General features: G+C 40.7%; 1 protein-coding gene across 1 annotated transcript in view; it reads left to right on the forward strand.

Moving 5' to 3' along the window:
* TMEM131L (transmembrane 131 like) overlaps positions 1-20,562 on the forward strand; it is a 160,323-nt gene that overhangs the window by 115,990 nt on the left and 23,771 nt on the right. Inside the window, exons 17-26 of the mRNA XM_060012170.1 lie at positions 1,076-1,217; positions 1,675-1,784; positions 2,764-2,836; positions 5,503-5,630; positions 8,323-8,465; positions 10,143-10,329; positions 10,540-10,725; positions 11,430-11,579; positions 11,912-12,537; positions 18,384-18,532. Coding sequence (XP_059868153.1) covers positions 1,076-1,217; positions 1,675-1,784; positions 2,764-2,836; positions 5,503-5,630; positions 8,323-8,465; positions 10,143-10,329; positions 10,540-10,725; positions 11,430-11,579; positions 11,912-12,537; positions 18,384-18,532 — 1,894 coding nt within the window. The remainder of the gene's footprint in view (positions 1-1,075; positions 1,218-1,674; positions 1,785-2,763; positions 2,837-5,502; positions 5,631-8,322; positions 8,466-10,142; positions 10,330-10,539; positions 10,726-11,429; positions 11,580-11,911; positions 12,538-18,383; positions 18,533-20,562) is intronic.

A 20,562-nucleotide genomic window follows, 5' to 3' on the forward strand; every position in this document is an offset into this window, starting at 1 on the left:
CCTTCACAGCTCCCTCCCACTGGTGCAGGTCCCATCCCTATTCTTTTGTCTCTGTTTTTTTTCTTTTTTCTTTTGCCCTACCCAGGTACGTGGGGGGTTTCTTGCCTTTTGGGAGGTCTGAGGTCTTCTGCCAGCGTTCAGTAGGTGTTCTGTAGGAGCAGTTCCATGTGTAGATGTAGTTTTGATGTATTTGTGGGGAGGAAGGTGATCTCCACGTCCTACTCTTCTGCCATCTTGAAGGTCCCTCCTCTCTTTTTCCTTTTTTAAAATCCAGAGTCCATTCAAGGACCATGCATTACATTTGGTTGTCATGTTTCCTTAATTTTCTTCAGACTAGTGTCTGCACTTTTTTTCGTCTTTCATAGTGTCAGTGTTTTAAAGCGTCCTAGCCAGTTGTCTTACAGAACATTCAACACGTTGGATTTTTTGGGGGTTGCTTCTTCAAGTTTACATTCCTGTTGAGCATTTCGGGGAAGAGTACTAATTACTTGGTCGGTGTTGTGTCCTTATCATTTCATCACCTGAGGGAGGGACATAAATGTCAATTTGTCCCATTATTGACATTGCTCAGTTGAATCATTGGACTCTCTCCATTGTAGATAGTTTTCCTTTTGCAATTAATACGTAATATGTGCTATGATAATTCAAGACCATGTACATTTCCTGTTCCCTAAGAATGTTTCACCCCATGATTTTGGCATCCATTGATAATCCTTGCCTGGGATCAGTTGTTGAATGGATGGCTGCAAAAATGGTGATGTTTCTAATTATTTTGTTCATTCTACACTCTTTTTGAGCTTCACTATGGATTCTTTGGTCCTTACCACCATTATTATTTTTGATGCTGACTTGTCCCAGATTTGCCTGATCGGAGCGCTGTGTGCCAGTCATTCTTTGAGCACTTCCTTGCTCTCTAGTAAAACAGGACCTTCCAGGATCATCTTGTAGTTTGTGTCACCCAGGCCCCAAATAAATCATTTTTTTCCAAGATCCCCTTGTTCCTCTTAGTGGAAGTGATTTCCTTTTTTTCTGTCAAAATTATTTTTCATAATTTCTTTGTTTACGAATTACACAGGAGGAACGTTTTAGGCATGACTCGGTTTGCCCACTCGAAGAAATCCAAGGAGTCCGAACCCTTTGCTCTCTTTCTGCCTCGCTTGATCCCGGAGGCTGGCCTCGTGATAAACTTCAGTGCCACTGCCCTGAGGAACAGCGTGGTGAGAGTCCTGCGTCTTTTCATCTCTTCATTTCACCCCAGCTCTTGGGTTTTTATGTTATCAGAGTATCGCCACCTTGAGATACTGTTTTAGAACCAAAATTAGTTGAAATTAAGTGACGCACGTATGCCATTCAGTGCTTTTAGGAGGGAGGTGTCAGAAGAACAAAGTAAGGGGTAAAACTCGTGAACAGACTGAAAGTGCTTAAAACAAACACGTTTTATGAAGTCTGTATTCAGTTCAGAATCTATCAGCTAAGAAAGTATTCAACTGCAACAACAGAGAACATCCTGACTAACACGGGCTTCAGTAGGAGTGAGTGAGTTTGAAGTTCAGAGGGGAGAGGAGTTGACTGGGTGATCGTTCGTGGTTAGATGCAGGTGATGCACTTTTGCAGGGGCATCTCAGGAGTGGTTCTGCCTTCCCTGGGGTCTGACTCTCTTCTCTGCACGTCTAGGTGAAGTACTTTGTGGTGAAGAACCCTTCCTCATGGCCAGTCTCCCTGCAGCTCCTGCCTGTCTCCTTGTACCCGAAGCCCGAGGCTGCCACGCGCCTGCTGCACAAATGGTAATGCCCAGCTGGTGGAGACCTCTCACGGGGTGTTGGGAGGTCCTGTTAAGACCCAGAATTATTTAACGTCCTTTGCGTTTTCCCTGGGACCTGTGTGTGGGTGTGCATGGGATCAGCCTGTGACCACAGCCCCCGTCTCCTCAGTGCAGACCCCTGAGGACAATTCCCAGTTCTGGGTACTGTGTGGGTCTTGAATGTTACCATGTCAAGTCCAGGGCCCAGCAGAATATTCTTTTCTTGTCAGGGAACCTTTACAATCATGATTTTTCACATGTACTCCTAAAATTTAGAATTGAAATCACAGTGACCTCTGGGCAACACAAGAAATGAGTTTAGTGGTTCAGTGTGTTTTAACCTAGTGTTGTTATACAAAATATGATCATAGTTCACGTCCGTTACATCTTATTTTTGCACAGTAGTCACAGTTTCACTTAGCATGTTTCCTCTTCTGGCTCATCCCTGGGCCTCAGCTTCAGGATTCCTGATGTTTTGGACCACATGAGTCTCTGTTTGGGGTGGGGGTAGAGGCGTTCTGTGCTTTGAAGGATGTTTAGCAGCATTCCTGGCTCCCACCCAGTAGATGCCAGTGGGACCTCCCCAGCTGCAGCAACCAAAAGTGTCTCTAGATGTGGCCAGATGTCCACTGGGAGATAGAACGGTCCATGACTGAGAGTCACTTCCTATCAGGTTCCATAGCTGTGAACCATCTGGGGAAAAAAACATTGCTTCATGTTGGGAGCTTCTGTCACCATATGATTCTTTACATTCTGTGCTGCCAACATGATTCATTCAACAATATTTATTGAGCTCTTACAACATGCCTGGTACAGCGTGGGGGGCTGGGACACAGGAGTGACAGGTTGGGGTGAATTGTGTCTGTGTGCAAACAAATGCATACGTATCTATGTGCACACGTATGTTCTTCTTTCTCTCTTGGTGATCTGAATGCTATTTTAAACATTTTTTTTCTTTATAGGTTTGGCACCGATGTGCAGATGATTAATTTCACAACGAGTGAATTCCAGCTCACCAAAGCTTGCCCTTACCGGGTAGGATGCCATCTTTAAACAGAAAAAAGAATGCTGACCAACTAGACACGTAGCATATGGGCCTCACTGATTTGTGTTTCAAGTGTCTTTATGTAATATGTGTGGCTCTCTATTTTTATATTCTAGGAGTTAAGTATACATAGCAGCTTTTTCCAATTAACTAATGCAGCAGGAGCCCATGGTTCATGTGAGCCTGTAAATCATTTTAATTTGATCATTTAGATTCATGTGAGTGAGGAAATAACAATTGAATCAGAGCTATGTAGAAAACCATAAAACCCGAGATCCCAGAATTTATAATTGTCTTAAGATTCCTTGGCCCCATCAAATTCTTTTAAGGGCAAGATAAGGTAAAAACAAATACGTTAAAAAGAAATCTTCTCTTACTAAACTGGCTTCATGTTTTTAGCAGATCACCCAGTTTCTGTGATAGTCACCTGCTCTATAAAAAAGGATTCCTGGGAGTCTTGAGCCTGTGGGCCCTCATGAGGTCTCGCATAAATTATACCCAGGGAGGGAGTAAACATGCCACGTGACGAGGACATTGCTTAACTGGGGACTGGCAGCCTGCTTTCTGAGTTTTCACGCAGTCGTTCTGTGCGTCACTGGTATTCTGTGCTTGAGACCAATTAAAAATGAAGCATCTCTTAAAAAAATACACAGACACACATATGCATGTCACTGTGGTTCTAATACACACATGTATTCAAATGCCTTGGGTATTTTCTTCTTTCTCTACCCATAACCCTCCAAAGATACACTGTTGGCTGTAGATTAACTTGAAAGAGGGGGGCCACAGATAGCCTCCAACTGTGAGTTAGAACGAATCAAAGCAAGCTTTTAAGTGGATTTTTAACAGAGAGTTATTTATAGTAAGAAACACGCAAGCAGTAACGTTCCTTTCCCTTTGTCAGTGGTCTAGGCAGCAGGGTCTTGTGTTAGCAAGCCTGTCCTGCCCTGTCCCTCTCATTCTTCTCTTCACCAGGCAGTCTCCCAGGACTGTTGGGAGGTAAATGAGTCCAAAATGCTGACAGGTATTTTGTCCCACGACTATTTAACCACATGTAACTTGAAATTCCAAAAATAATGCCAGTTTCTTTTACATGTCAGTGTTCTATTCAGATTTAAACAAATGGTGGAACTCGCAAAAAGTTTTTAATCTGTGATTGAAGATTTCCCCCGAGAATGTTATACCTTTTGTGACAAAGGAGATATCACTATTGTTAATTTATTACACTGACAGAAAGAATAGTCAGTATCAATGTCTCTGAGACACTACAAATTTAACTTAAAATTCTTATTAGAATTCTTTGCCATATAAGAAAGGCCTACATTTTTGTTGGTTTATTTTTAGAAATGCGGTTCCTTTGGTTAAGAGCATGTGGAATTAGACATTCAAAGTTCCAAATCCAGGCTCCTCCATGTAGTCCTGGGTAAATTATTTAACCTCTCCAGGTCTTCTCCTTCAAACTCATAATAATGTTTGAAGATTCCATAGGTTTATAGAATGCTTAGCATTTTATATACCTAATTATATTCCAGAGTCTGGCATATAAGAACTATTTTATTTAATAATTGGTGCTGTTGTTATTATGCTTTTAATACCCTAAATTGGCAGCTTTTTTTCAACATTCATATGTGTATAATGAAGTTGTAATGAATTATAAACTTCATGAAGTTTATAATTTTAATGAAAATGAATCAAATACCATCACTATTTCTTCTTTCAGATAGTATGGGAAATGCGAGCAATAACTGAGGGATAAAACAAATTTAAAAACTAAAAATATAGAAAAGAGAAATATTATGTAGACTACATGGTTACAGTTCTAAAGAATTAATAAATTATTTTTAGTGAGAAGGAGCTAGAGAAAACATTGGAAAGAGGGAAAGTCTACCACAATGATGAAGAACTAAATCTTTTTTTTTTTTTTTTGCGGTATGCGGGCCTCTCACTGTTGTGGCCTTTCCCGTTGCGGAGCACAGGCTCCAGACACGCCGGCTCAGCGGCCATGGCTCACGGGCCCAGCCGCTCCGCGGCATGTGGGATCCTCCCGGACCGGGGCACGAACCCATGTCCCCTGCATCGGCAGGTGGACTCTCAACCACTGCACCACCAGGGAAGCCCAAAGAACTAAATCTTGAATATTAACTTTAGAACACAAAATTTATTCAGAGAAAGTAAGAAATCTTGGGGAGAATAAAGGAGGATATGAATAAATAAAGATCTTTCTCCTAAATGGAGAAACTAAATAAAGATGGTTTGTTTATAAACTTAAAGAGAATTTAGGGTTGTTCAGCAGTGGACATGTGGTTTGGTCAGATCCCTGTAGCATTCAAGCAGAGGCTATTGCTCTGTTTTCTCAGTAATGTTTTACATCCAAAGCATCTTTGCATCAAAGGCCTGTAGCCCCAGCTCCCATCTGGTCCAGGCGGCAAGTCCCCTTTTCAGCCTCCATGTCAGGTTGTCCTGCAACCTCTGCCTCTGCTTCTCAGCCGGGCTCAGGAACTTTTGATGGGTGTGAACTCTCGCAGTAAACAAGTTCCACAGGTTGATTTGGGTGGTCAGATCCAGACGTTAAAGAAACAGCAGTCATGTTTATGCATTTTAATGAAGATGGAATCTTGTTCTGTAGGAGTTAATTGCATTTATTAATGACTTGCAGGGTGTGCATTCTGAGGAATCCAGGTTTGGCATCCTCCACTTACATTTGCAACCTTTGGAAAGGAAAAGGGTTGGTGTAGTTTTCACGCCAGCTGACTATGGAAAAGTCACCTCCCTCATCCTAATCCGGTAGGTGTGTCCCTTTCTCATTGGCTGGCTGACTCTCTTTCTCTCAAGAATCTCTTTAGCTAAGAGGTGACGTTGACTCACTCAGGCCCTCAGTGATGAGCTGTGTCCAAGGGTAGGAGAGGCAGTGGCTGAGGAGAGCGGCTCCCTGAGGCTCCGCACTTAGGCCTCCTGTGTGTCAGGTTCCTGCCTTGTACCGTGGGGAGCGTGTACCCACCTCGCCAAGGGCGGTGGTACCCTTCCCGCGGCATCTCAAACACCGTCACAGAGGGCAGAGCATACACGTGAACACACACACACACACACATCCACACTTACTTTTCTGTCCTCAGCTCAGAAGAATAATTGAAACGCTGCCATATATGTTTTCATTCCGTGGTGTTTGGATTTACACTGTTCTCATGTCTCTCTTGCTTCTGGAATTCTCTGTAGCCCCAAAGGGCAATGGAAAAAGTCCTTAGTTGAGCCCACTGGCTTGTTTTACTTCTTTTCCTTCCTTCTAAATGAACAATTATTGCCAGCTGATTTAAGCAGCTAAATGTTTTTCATTCTGAATTTTTTTTTTCCTCTTTACTCTTTATTGAGTCTTCTTTCAAAAATTTACAGTAACTACAGATCTCTGTTGAAGCTCTCTCTGCATTGGTGAGACTTCTAACACAAATTTAATTTTTTCATTAATGACGTTTTAGTTATATATATCTTTTAAGCTTTTCCAGTGTCATTCCAGTTGGCAAAAGACTTTCTTATTCAGGACTTCCTTTAATCTATGAGTTTGTTCTTCTGCAAGTGAGTGCTGCTAAAAAGAAAATGCACTAAGATAAAGTTCTTAAAAGAGTCTGCTTGTTCATTGTAAAACAACTATACACGCCCCCTGCCAAAAAAAGAAGTACCCATAAAGCACTCATAACTGCATCCATGGTTGTCTCCAAGAAAAATACGTTGGCGACTGTTTGAATTATAAGCTGAATTAGCCACTCTTTTTCATGGAACACCATTTTTACTTGAAAGGATGATTAGCAGAAAAACTGTGGTGGTTTCAGATTCAGGTGCTTGGCAAACATTTTCCTGAAAATGAACAAAGTGAGCCTGTCACTTCAAGGGTAGTGTTTGTTGCCAATGATAAAATTTGAGCATTCGCATGAAAAGTAGAGTTTTGGAAAACTTGTATCTGCCACTGTGAGCTTCACAGCTTCTCAGTACTTAAAGTACTTTTCTATTAACCATAGTGAGGATATTAACAAATGTGATTTTTATAAGTATAATGAAATTTGTCAGCATTGGGAAGATCTACATATCACAGTGAACAGTCTTTTCCAAATAACTAATTATGATAATCCAAAAATCATCCCTGGTAAAATGTGCAAGATAGACCACTGGATTTTAATGTAACAAACTATGAAAATTCATTAATATAGTTTCAGATTTCACATCATAAAGAACCTTCAGGAGACTTCACTTGTTGAATATTGGTGTTATATCAAAGATTTGCCACATAGATAACTAAGCACAGGGAACTGTATTCAGTACTCTGTAAAGACCTATATGGGAATAGAATCTAAAAAAGAGTGGATATATGTATATGTATAAGTGATTCACTTTGTTGTACAGCAGAAACTAACACAAGATTGTAAATCATCTATACTCCAATAAAAAATTAAATTAAAAGAAGAGACTGTTTTGTTAAGCATTTTAAGTAATGCTGACTAGAACAAACTAATAACTAATGTTCTAGTAAGCATTTTAGTGCCCTGCTGACAACGTGTGTCCTTTTAAACCCGTTCTCTGTTGAAGAACTAAGGTCATGGGAAGTGTAGAGATAAGCTTTACCTCATCCCAGCTTAAGCTGTGCCAGGCTTGAAAAGAAAGTCTCAGTTTTTTATAGTAGTTAATTTAGTTTTGGTGGTTTCTGTATTGAGAGACACCACATTTTTCTGTAAACAGTATCACTCATCTAACATCACTTTAAAGGCTTTTAAGTGGTTCAATAAAGGTTTTAATCCTTTAGATGAAGGTGTAAAGATATCTCAGTGTATTTTGCTTCTAGGGTTTACCTTAATGGCAACTGACTTTCAGTACAGTCTGCATCATTTAAACATCATTTCCACTGAACTTTCCATCCTAGGAATCCTGATTTCAGTTCATGAAAAGGCAAAAGCTAGTCTGAATTACTATTTGACTGATAAGAACTTGAGTAGATACATGCTATTTGTAGGATGCTATTTTAAATCTTTGGTTCGAAAGGTAGGATAGGATTTCATTTCTAGAATTATCCCTAAGGGAGAATTTCTTACAGTCACAGTTACTATGAAAACTCCTTAATTCACCCTATACACAATTTTTATCAATTTGTCTAAATTTGTTAATGTTTCTTTGTGGCCCCCCAGTTTACTCCTTCACTTTTTGTCTCTTGGAGGTCTGATCACCACCCTGGTGCCCGGTTAGAAAAATATAGGTTTCCATTCTCGGGTGGAAACTGGAGAGCGATCCTGGTCATTTGCTGGTTCTTGCCCACTCAGCTTGCCTTGACGCCGCCGGGCTTGGCAGTTTCTGTGCTCTGAGATGGCGGGAGATGCCACACTATTTCAACTGAGTTTTTCCTCAAAACTTAAAAAATTTTGTTTTTCAATTCAAGTTCATTGTATCTTGCGACACCTCGATTGCAGTGCATTTTTAGTTGCATCTCCTTTCTCTGTAGGAATAACTTGACTGTTATCGACATGATTGGCGTGGAAGGATTTGGAGCAAGAGAGCTACTGAAGGTGGGCGGGAGACTTCCTGGCACTGGAGGTTCACTGCGCTTTAAGGTGCCCGAGTCCACACTGATGGGCTGCCGGAGACGTGAGTCCCTGCGTGTGGTCCGTGTGTGTGGTCTGTGTGTGTGGCACTCGGACAGGACAGGCTTGGGGCCAAAGCCAAGAGCAAAAGGAGATATGAGAAGATTCTTTTAAAAATTTACAGTAAATTCATTGTATTGATGCTAATAATGAAATCAGGCAAACATTTGAGCATATGTAGGCTGGTACCACTTGATTAGAAACAATAGCCTTAGATATTTAACCCAACTTAAATAATAGGTATGGGGGGGAAAGTATAATGTTAAGTTACCAGTAGAGTGTCAAATATTTAAGATAAATAGTGTGAAACTGTTAATTTGGTTATCAGTTACCTAATCCTAAAAAATCACACCAAAATGATAAGTAGAGAGAAGGCTGAAGGTGAACTAACCACCCTTTTGCAGTAATGGAAATGTTCTACGTCTGTGTTGTCCAGTACGGCAGCCACTCGCTACATGTGGCTAATGAGTGCTTAAAATATAGCTCGTGTGACTGAAAGACTCAATTTTTAAATTTATTTAATTTAAATTTAATTTAAATTTAAGTAGCCATATGTGTCTAGTGGCTACTGTATCAGACAGTGCAGATTTAGAAATGTGTTTAAGTGTTCCATTAGAAAATTCTAAGTTTTACATGTATTTAAATTAAATGCTTTTAAACTATTTATATTAGTTCCAAGAACTTCCTTAAGAACTAAGCCAAAAGTAAAACAATAGATGTAGAATGTTTTTGGTAAATTCTGTCTTGTTTTCCTGTTATTATTTTTAATTTCAGGAACACACTGAAAGCATTTTAGTGTAACAGTATGTTTCCTGTGGAGAAAACTGATTGGTGAAGCCATTGGATAATTTGTAGAGCTATTTTAATGCCTGATTGTAAATTTTTTTGTTTTAGAAAACTATGCTAAATGAGCACTGAGTTTGAAAAGACTGGCCATTTTGCATTCAAAATCTTCATCAAAGTGTTCATTTTTTTTCATTCATTCATTCACTCATTCATTCAATAGTTTAGAGTTGCCTGGAAAGTTAGAGTTATGGAGGAGTATAAACCGTAGAACCAGATAAAATGTTAGTCCTAATATGGAATAAATTGTGGGTTATAAATTTATAGGAATATTTTAAAAATCGATACTTCTTCCTTTTTTAAACTCCCAACATGAAATGTGCTCTCATTATTTGCAAGGATTTAACTATTTACTACCTCTTCATGTAATGGGAGTTTGAACTGTGTTTCTAGTGTCCATGATGGTTTTACACAGAAGCACACACACCCTCCAAACTGGTCCTGTCGGGTGTGAATGAGGCTCCCGGAGCACAGGGTGCATGGTGGCTCGTGGTAAATCCAAACTATTAAGCTTCTGAGAAGAATAAACTTTTCACCTTAACCTTTAATCAGTAAAAGAACAAAGAAGAGATTTGGGTTACTTTGGGTACGTAGGCAGATCACTTAACTTAAGAAAAACCTTGACTAGTTAAGTATTTTTATCATATTCTGGTAGTAGAATCTAGAACCGTTCTAGAATTTAGCTAGGAATCATACTTTGAGCTTGTATTGAATTTTTTTTTTACATTTTAATCATGTAGATCATGGTTTGTGGATTCAGTAAATGTTGATTCAGTAAATTATTTTAAATAAATTTTTCAGTTCATCTGTACTAAATATCACTTTTCATCCTCACTAGAACTGAAAGACAGCAAGCAAATTTTATCAATTACAAAGAACTTTAAGGTTGAGAATATCGGACCACTTCCTATAACTGTGACATCTCTGAAAATTAATGGGTATAATTGCCAAGGTTATGGATTTGAAGTTCTAGACTGTCAGCAGTTTTCCTTGGACCCCAACACATCCCGGGACATCAGCATTGTGTGAGCACTGGACTTTAACCTCATTTCAGTTTGGGGTCACATTTACTATATTGTGGGGAAAAACTTTTTTTCATTGGTAAGACGTCTTGAGTTGTTTTCATGTTAGTATTTATCTTGCAGAAGTAAGAAATTCTGCTGCCATTATGATTATTCTGTTTTGTGCCTAAAATTAAAACCATCAAAGTTCGTAAAGATGCCTCTTGCTGTCAGGTTTACTCCAGACTTCACCTCTTCCTGGGTCATCCGCGAGCTGACTCTGGCCACCGCGGCAGACCTGGAGTTTCGCTTCACTCTCAACGTAACCCTCCCTCATCACCTGCTGCCTCTGTGTGCGGACGTGGTTCCGGGACCCAGCTGGGAGGAGTCGTTCTGGAGGCTCACCGTCTTCTTTGTCAGGTAAGCTGCCACCTTCTCCACTGTTCCTCCCTCACTGAGTGGAGACGCCATCCAGCCGAGTTGCTGGAAATGTATATTGCCCGGTGGGATCAAAGCATATGAATTGAGTGGAATTTTGACATTCGTGAAGTAGACAAAGTAGTTCCTGGTATGCTTGAAGAGAATTTACTATTCTCTAAACTAATTGTAGGAGAGTCATAGGACCTAGGAGTGTAATGGACAGTTGTGTTCCATATATGTTCATTGGCCGTCCCGGTGGAAGATGTGAATGTTATACGTAACATTTAGGATATATGAACATCATCTGTGACATAGGATGTGTTATTAGCTCAGTGCAACGGCAGTTTGAGATTAGAAGACTAGAATGACCCTTTAAAATGTGATTTTATCCTGGAAATGTCTTTAAAAATTGAACTGGTATGTCAGAATTATAAATATTCACATTTTCAGAAACAGTTTTTTTGAATCTTTAAGAGATGTCAGAAATTATGGAGTCATTCCATATCCATAAGATACGGAATCTTAATAGCATTTCTTTAGACTTTTCCCATCGATTGATTCACCGCTCTTCTGTAGAGCTAGTCTTTTTTTTTTTTTTTTTTTTTATTGGCATATAGTTGATTTACAATGTTGTGTTAGTGAGCTAGTCTTTTTAATGCCAGTCACAACCGGGCAGTAATGAACCCCGTTGCTTTCGTCCTCAGTTTGTCCCTGTTGGGTGTGATTTTAATAGCCTTCCAACAAGCACAGTACATTCTGATGGAGTTCGTGAAAACGAGACAGAGGCAGAATGCCAGCTCCTCTTCACAGCAAAGCAATAGTCCGATGGATGTAATCAGCTCCCATTCTCACAAGTAAGAATTCTTGTAGTGTGGGGAGAGGGTTCTCACCTTTGGTATGACTCATTTCTGATTTTATTTTAAGGTCATATACATTTTGGTTCCAAATTTGTTTCAGTACCGTTTTCTTTAAGTCACTGTTGTGACAGCTGCACCATTTCTTTCACTATAAGGTAGCCTTCACGTAAGGACTTAGTTTATTAAACTCCTGGAGCTTTGGGAGCACGAAAGGTGAGAGCTCCTTGGTGTACCCCAGACTGCTCCTTCTTTCTCATGGAGTTAGAAACAGAGAGGGAGAGGTTTACTTGGTTTGCCTTTATGTTAAATGTTTTTCTTCTTAAATCCAGAAGCAATTGCAAGAACTTTCTCGATACCTACAGCCCCTCTGATAAAGGTCGAGGGAAAAGCTGTCTTCCGGTAAACCCCCCGCAGAGCAGGATCCAGAACGCGACGAAGAGGAGCCCGGCCACCTACAGCCATTCGCAGAAAAAGCACAAGTGCTCGGTCTATTACGGGAAACACAAAGCCAGTGCAGCCGTCGCCGGCAGTACCAGCGCCCCCGCAGAGGACAAGCAGGCCTCGGCCCCAGGCGGCTCCCTGGCTGCTGCTAAAGAGGACGCCTGCCCTGCCGGGATGGGCGAGACCTGGGTGGGCCTCAAGTACACAGGTGGCCTAAACGTCAACCTGCAGAAGAATCTAACTCTTCCCCAAAACTTACTGAGTAAAGAAGAAAACACACTGAAAAACGCAATTGCTGTCAGTAATACTTCTTCCGAGTGTCACGTGAAGGAGGGAGTACAGACATGTATGTTTCCTAAGGAAACGGACCTTCAGATTTCAGAAAACATAGCCGAGCTCAAGGAGCGAGAGGTCTGTCCTCTGAAGACCCCTAAGAAACTACCTGAAAATCACTTGCCGAGAAATTCACCTCAGTGCCAGTCAGACTTGCCAGAAATTTCCAGGAAAAATAATGGTAATTTTTCCATCCTCCTTGGTGACTCTTCTCTCTTGTTTGTCTCCAGTCTGTTCTTAGTGGAATTTGTTCTCATCTATGACTTTAGTTTGAACTGTGGCCGCTGAATTTTTAGTTCACACACAAAGTTTTATTAGCAAAGGTCTAAATGTTGAAATACCATTTCTAAGAAGGAAAGTTTAGGACGGGACACCAAGTTTTTAGAGCATCGTGGTTAAGAAGTTTACTTTTTTCAGTCCATTCATTAGAATGATGTGAATATCATATTGTATTGTTGGAATTTATGGACACCTCTTCCGAAGTATCTTTTTTTTTTTTTTTTTTTTTTTGCGGTATGCGGGCCTCTCGCTGCTGTGGCCTCTCCCGTTGCGGAGCACAGGCTCCGGACGCGCAGGCTCAGCGGCCATGGCTCACGGACCCAGCCGCTCCGCGGCATCTGGGATCTTCCTGGACCGGGGCACGAACCCGCGTCCCCTGCATTGGCAGGCGGACTCTCAACCACTGCGCCACCAAGGAAGCCCCCGAAGTATCTTTTATCTTGGCTTTTCAGACTGTTTGCAGAAATCAATCAGTCTATGACATGTTTCTGATGGAACAAAACTTAACAACTCTCTCTATGTAACAGCTGCCACCATTGCATGCTCCTTCTCCCTGGTTCTTCTCTGGTCGTGTTCCTTGGTTAAAAGAAGGTAGATGTTCTCTCGCAGCAAACGCAGTTAATAAAAATGCAAGCAAAACTAGACTAGGAAGCCTACCTACACATACATTTGTCATTAAATCTTTAACTGATCCCTCTGGCTTCTGGCATAAGAGCCTGTGCTTATTTTTGTGTGTTTATCCTGATCATTTCGATAAGCACATTTCTACTCCCATTAAGAGTCAGCTTTTTGACACTTTTTAATCTGGAAGAATCAGTTACCTTTGATCTTATTTGAAACATCTAAATATAAATAACATATTTTTCACTCCTTGGTATTGTAGAGAAGATTGTATTAATAGATTGGCTGATTCTAATGAGCTTGATGCATTTAGTAGGGAAAATACCAACCTGAATTTTAAATGTTCCATCAAAGGACGTTTCTAATTCAAAAGGAAGGCAGGGTCCTCTGAGTAGAACATGGTTTGGGCGATTTGTGCATCACTCCCAGTGCCCCTTGTTCCTCCCTGTTGGTGCCATTTCCCTGGCAGCAGTGCGCGCGCTTGAAGAGGACTCCTGTTTGCAGGGCCAGCTATCCCCACGGCCTCTCCCCCAGTGTGTGAGTGCGCCCCCTGGATGAAGCCTCTACCAGATCTCCATGAAGTCGCAGCATTCCTTGTCTGAGGGTGTTGATGGCGGGGCAGAGGGGTGTCTGTTCATCCATTTCTGTCCTGACACTGTCTAGGGCCCAGACTACAAAACTCTTGTGAAAGGGTGAAATTATGGAGTGAGTCTAGCTGGGTTTTTCTCTTGTTTCATGTGTCATTTAGGCCTGAGGACAGTATTTGGCATAGGCTGACTTTACACAAACTTCAAGTCAGACTTGTTTGAGGGACTTGCTCCTCCAGAAGTGCGTCTTCTGTGGTCCAGGGCATCCATCAGACATCTGGGTAGATGTGCCTGCAGAACGCAAGGGCTGTGGCCTTGTGGGCGGGTGGATGGGAAGGCCTTCTGCTGCCTCAGAGCTCTTTGAAGGGCGTGGGCCAGCCATGTAATGCCGGGGGGGTCAGAGGATTCGACTTGGTGCTCCTGGATACTCTTGTCCAGTACATGCTGTTTAATGCCCGTAGTTGAGCCTGGATGACCATATAGTATCTAATAACACTTCAGCAAGTGTGAGTAAATTGAACAAGGGAACCCACAAACATAGGGTTTGCTTGTATCATTGTAGATGGCAAACCCGCCCCGAACCTTTCCTCCCTGTACAGATGACTGGTATGCTTATGATGCTTTAAATGAAAACCAATCTCTCACTTCAAGAATTTTTTTAAAACTGCTCTTTAGCTGACTTGTCAGCCTGTTAAGCAGTATCAGGGTGATTGCTGGTCAGATCACATAAGATTTGATGAAAGAACTTTGGCTTTCCACCATGTTCATACCAGCAAATTCAAAGGTGCTAATTTGCAGCCCTGTATTTCTCGCCAGAATTAATCTGTCAGCAGGAGGTTCCTCACAGGGAAATCCATTCACTGACATGTATTTGGTTCTGACTGTTTTTACATCACTGTTCTAGGAAAATATCAAAGAGGTTAAAAAGTAAACAAGCGGCCTGCCGTCAATTTACAATTTAAACATTTTAAAGAATTGAGAATTTTAAAAATAAGAAAGGACTGAGAAATTTAGGGGAAGCAAATTGTAGTTTGAAGGTAAGATACGGAGTCTTTTGGTCATATTGAGGGTTCAGGGTTCCTTTGTCAGAATTTGAAGGAAAGCATTGTAATAAGCTGGCAGATGGCGACAGGCAGGGGGTCACAGGGTGTAAAGGACACTCAAGAATGAGAAAACCAAAAACGTAAGAACCTTCCAAGTTTTCCCTTCCAACTTTGAGCATCAGTTCTTTTCTTATTTTGAAAAGAATTTCACTTTGTGTTTCCATTTTAAGATCCTTTCTAGAATCTGAAGAAAACAGCTTCAGTCTTGCGAGCTGAACCGATGGCCCCTCGGGAACTTCCACTCACTCAGTTGAAACCAGTCAGTGTCTGTGCCACATTCTAGCCATTCTCCCAAAGTACACAGACGTTCTTAGAACCAGGTCTAGTGACAAGACTGCCTTTGGGAAGGGGGACTGGGGAGGTGACCTTTCTCCTGAGAGTGCCTGAAATGGCATCCCGAACCCTCCAGAACTCCTGGAGATGCCTGAAGCACTGGGCCTTTTCTTATTCTGAGACAATTTTTTTTTTCTGAGGGTAACTTCTTGTGTGAGAACGAAATCTTCCAGGCTGTATATTAATGGCTCTGGCTACGTGCTCACCGTTGTTGTGGAGAAACAGAGTGTTTTCTGAATAACAGAAAATGTGTCACCCCTTTCCTGCTCTTTCTCCTGCCTCCTCCTGAGAGGCCTGTAGTAAATCATAAATTAAAATTCCTGATAGAAATGCAGTCTCTTGACTTGTTTTTTGGCATCAGCCTGTCAAACAACCTTGAAACAGCGACGCCTTCCAAGCATGTGTTACATGGTCCAGAGTCTCTTGATGCTCTGACAACAGCAGGGCTTTATGTGTCATGTAAGGTGAAATTTGTCTCTTTTCAAACTGTTTATAACTGTTATTTTTTCATTATATGATCAAAATAATACAGACTTAGAATTAGGGCTAGAGGCAAATTGCTTCTGGCCTCAGGAATAGTTAGCAATTTTTTCGTTGTTTCTGCTTATAATAATGTAAAGGATAATGAACTTTTAAATTTAATAATACCCTAAAACCTTGAAATTAATAGCACATGAAAGTTTTCACTGAATTAGATAGATACCTCCAAAATTTCTGAAATACCAATATTTGCAGAAATTCAAAAAATAGTCTCATTTGCACAGATACTAGTAACCGGAAATGAAGATCTAGTGGTTTACTCAAAATATATCATACAATTAGATTTGATTCAGTAGAAATCCAAGCAGGATTCTGGCCCGTTAACTTGTTCCTGTTCTTGTATTTGTTTTGTTATCTCTGTGGCTCAAATACTCCTACTCCGTGAGATAAATGGCAGAAGAGTGTATAATGCTGTGAGTAAGCACACTTAGTAGGATGCCACGGGATGGCTCCATTTTTTAAATGAAGTGTACGCTCACGGTATTTCTGAATTCTTGAATATTGTCGTGATAGAATTTCTCAAAGGCTGAATTTGAGTTCATTTTATTGTTGGTCCTAATTCTTGGCCCCCACAATAGGCATTAGTAATTTTCGGAGAGTCTGTGCTTTATCCCTTTTTAGGGGGTAGTTTAGTGTTGGATATTAAATTTGGATCCTTCCTAAGAAACTTTGATGGCTAATACTTTTAGTGCGATTCTTGGCCTGAAGAAAACCATTTTCTCATGAATTAAGACCCTAGGAAAGTCACAGCACATTTTTGGAGGAGAATATCTATATTCCGTTCATACCGATGGCTTCCGGCATCTGAAGTGATGTCTTTGTTTATGATGTCTTTTTCTGTTTGGACCCCTGTCTCCCTTGCTCTTGGCTTTTTCCTGGCTCATTCGCGGTCCTGGATGGTTTCCTCTGTGGGCGTCTCACACCCAATCTGTGTTGCAGAGGAATTTATGCTTCCCCAGCATTTTTATGGCTACGTAATATTTACATAATTTTCCGTTAACAAAATAAAAGAATGCTTACCTTTTAAGCATCATTGTTGAAATGTATGCATCTTGCTTTGAGTGAGCTTGATTTGTAGCTTCAGGATTGCAGGGTCTGGAGGGCGTTTGACCCCTCCTGTCTTTGGGTTGAGAGCCTCGTGCAGCCCCAGGCCCCTCAGCAGGGCCGGATGGGAGCCGGCAGCCTGCTCTGCTATGATGTATTTGCACCGTAGGCATCTACACTTTCTCAGACGGCCAAGGTGTCGTGAGGGATTTTCAGTTAAAGAAAAAAGGGGAAGGTACTGAAATCCTTTCTGATTCATATTAGATCACTGAACCCAGTTACGATGGGGTTGAAGTCTGTTTGACCATACGTCAAAGTCAAAGATAGAAGAGGAAATACACTTAGGAATTACGTCACTTGAAAAAAAAAAGGAAAGGTCACGTTTCACATGTGGTTCCTGCCGGTGCAGACCTTGCCAGCGTGATTGTCTCGCACTTGGTTCTCACCCCGCGGGTGCTGTTCCCAGGGCAGGTGGGCGTTTCCTGCAGGAGAAGGCCCTGCCCTCCAGCAGTTCATGTGTCTCTTGGTGGTGACCCTTTATATTTCTGTCTGTTCTGGTTGCAGCTCCATAACAGTCAGTCAGGGTAGGCAGAGGAAGTGGTATTGTCATTTCATAAATAAGGAAACTGGAGCTCAGGGAGCTTAAGAGACTGACTTCTGATTAGTAAAACTAATTCGTGCCTGAGTCATGACCAGAACCCAAGATCTTACCTCCCTCTCTCCCTCCCCTAACTTAAAAAAATTGTGGTAAAGTATGTAGAACCTGAAAGTTACCATTTTAAATTGTAAAGCTCGGTGGTATTAAGTACATTCACATCATGGTACAACCATCATGTCATCCATTTCCAGAACGTTTTCATCATCCCAAACAGAAACTCCGTACCCATTAAGCAATAATTACCCGTACTCCGTCCCCGCACCCCCTGGGAGCCACCATTCTACTTTTTATCTCGATGAATTTGATGACTCTAGGTCCCTCAAACAGATAGGATCACACGATATTTGTCTTGTGACTGGTTTATTTCACTCAGTATAATGTCTTCAAGGTTCATCCATGTTGTGTCATGTGTCGGAACGTCATTCCTTTTTTCCCTCATCTTAACCATTTTTGTGTGTACAGGTCAGTAATGCTAATTATATTCACACTGTAGCACAGTGAATCATTCCTAATGGCGTTCCATGGTATTTACCACATTTTGTTTATCCTTCCATTCGTCCATGCACGTTTGGGTTGTTTCTACCTTTTGACTTTCATGAATAATGCCGCTATGAATAATGGTGTGCCCCCTGCTCTTTCTTCCCATGACCTCTTTTAATGACTGTTTGTAAAACTCTTAATATAAGTACATTTTCACCTGTAAGCAAAATAAATTTCTAGAGCATTGTGGATATCAAAACAGTCCTTAAGTCTAAATCTCATTAAATCAAATGAGATTGTTTGGTGTAGGAAGAAGATTTAACTATGGGGAATGTGAATGGAAATAATTAGCTAGAAATTGAATCATTTTTATTTATTCAAGGGAATAACCAGCAAGTGCCTGTCAAGAATGAAGTAGACAATTGTGAAACTTTGAAAAAGGTTGACACAAGGTCTGCTTCAGAAAAGAAGATTCACAAAGCGTCTAAAGAAGACGTATGTTCTGAGAAGCAGGACGTACCTTCAGTCGAGGTCTGTATTCCTTTTTTTCTTGCCTATTAGAACAAAACCCAAGTTTAGGACTTCGAGTGCAAATATCTAACTGTACGTCTGTATTTCATACTTCTCAAAGAGGATAGCTATGTATTTGAATCCACATTGATAATTGGTGAGGTTCATGTATTCAGAAAGTTTATCTTCTAATTATACAGGAGATACTAAAACAATTTTTGGTGATATCAGATAGCTTTTATTCTCAAGAGAAGCTTTTCTTAAGCAAGTGGATTAACTCCTGGGTAAAGATGGTGGAGTAGAACCAGATCCCATATCTTGCCTCTCCAGTTGTTACCCAACATCCATTTTTAGGGCAAAATCTTGCTGAGTTAAAAGCATTATCCAGGATCCACAGGAGAGGGATGCCTTTCTAGCTTCAGTTCATGGGCCCTGGTGTGACAGAATCCCAGAAGAGAGGGCAAAGCTTGTGCCCAGCCAGCTCTTTCCCTTCCCACTGTGTAGGCCACTGCAAAGTGTCTAGAAAGCAGAACCCAGCCCTGTATCTCATAGGAACTAAAGTTCCCAGATAAAGGTGGGAAAGGGATTTCGGAGAATTCATCTACTTCACAGCAGGACAGAGCTATCTGTGTATTAGCATAAACACAGTGAAAAAAAACAGCATTGCAACTGTTCAAATATACTATAGTAAAAAATGAAGGAAAGGAGTAGAACGTACAGAAGACAGACCAAGATCCCAATCTAGATGAAAACATATCCAGAGACCTGAAGGGAACTCTGGAAATGCTTCACACTATAGACTGTGAATTCAATAAAATTCTAGCTTTTAAAGGCAAATTAATATACTATGATGAGGTTGGAAGAGATATTGTAAAGTTAAGTCAATAAATGTAGATAGTACATTACCTATTCAGTGGCCGAAAATTGACTTATTGACCTGAAGGAAAGGCTTTGAGGTAATCAGAGTGAATGTGGAGGAAAAATTTTAAGAGATTGTAGATTTTGGAGAAAAGATGATGATAGATAAGGGGACAAAGACAAAAACAGTCCAACATCAGAATAATGATTGTCTCAGTAAATGGCCCAATAGTGGATCAGAAAAGTATTCAGAGATGTAATAGAAGAAAAATTTGCCAGTGTGAGTGAAAAACTGAATTTAAAGATCCAAAGGCACACTGTGTACACCAGGAAAAGCTGATGTGTGATATTGGACATAGGCACATCTGGTTAAGGTGTTGAACTTAAAGCTTAAAGAATTGTGCTGAAAAGGCAGGAAAATCAAGAAAGACACACCTAGGCTTGCCTCAGACTTTGTAGAAACATCGAATGTCTGAGAACAGTGGAACAGTATCTTCGAGAGAATGAAAATGTGAACACGAACATTATGTCCAGTGAAGCTGGCACTCAGGCACGAAAGCAGCAGACATTCATCTGTAAACTCAAATGAACTTGGGAGCCTTCCTTGAAAAATGAAGTTAGTGAAATTTAGCCAACCAGGATAGAAGTTTGAGGAAGCTGTGTTAAAGGTCTTCTGAGGTTTCTCTCCATTTTATATCCAGAACTTTGGTTAAACAGTGGGCAGTTATGATTGCAAAGTGGATCGCAAATATTAAAACTTTAACAAAACAAAAATAGTAATAAAATCTGCAAAAAACGGGGTGGGACTGAAAGGTAAGTGAAAGTAAGTTTTAATTTTATCTTTCTTGGTAGCTAGCCAATCCTGTGCAAAACTGAAACAAGTAGTTTAAAAACAAGTAGTTTAAAAGATATTTTCGTAGAAAATATCTTTCACCATCTTTTTCTTAACCTTAGAGAGATCCTTAGGCAATTAATGTATCATGTGGAGAAGAAGCAGTTATTGAAAGTTGGCATTCCTTTGGTTCTACTTCGTTTTCTTCTAAGTTCAAATAAAATTGAGCCTTAAATTTATATTTAAAAATAATGCATGGTCCTGGTGTTCTAAATTTCTCCCATCATCTGTCCTCCCATCCTTATGTATGCATAGGTTCTTAAAAAGACATTAAAGAGTAAGGTTTGCCAAATAATCAGTG

The sequence above is a fragment of the Delphinus delphis genome, chromosome 5, assembly GCF_949987515.2.
Source record: "Delphinus delphis chromosome 5, mDelDel1.2, whole genome shotgun sequence".
Classification (NCBI taxonomy): domain Eukaryota; kingdom Metazoa; phylum Chordata; class Mammalia; order Artiodactyla; family Delphinidae; genus Delphinus; species Delphinus delphis.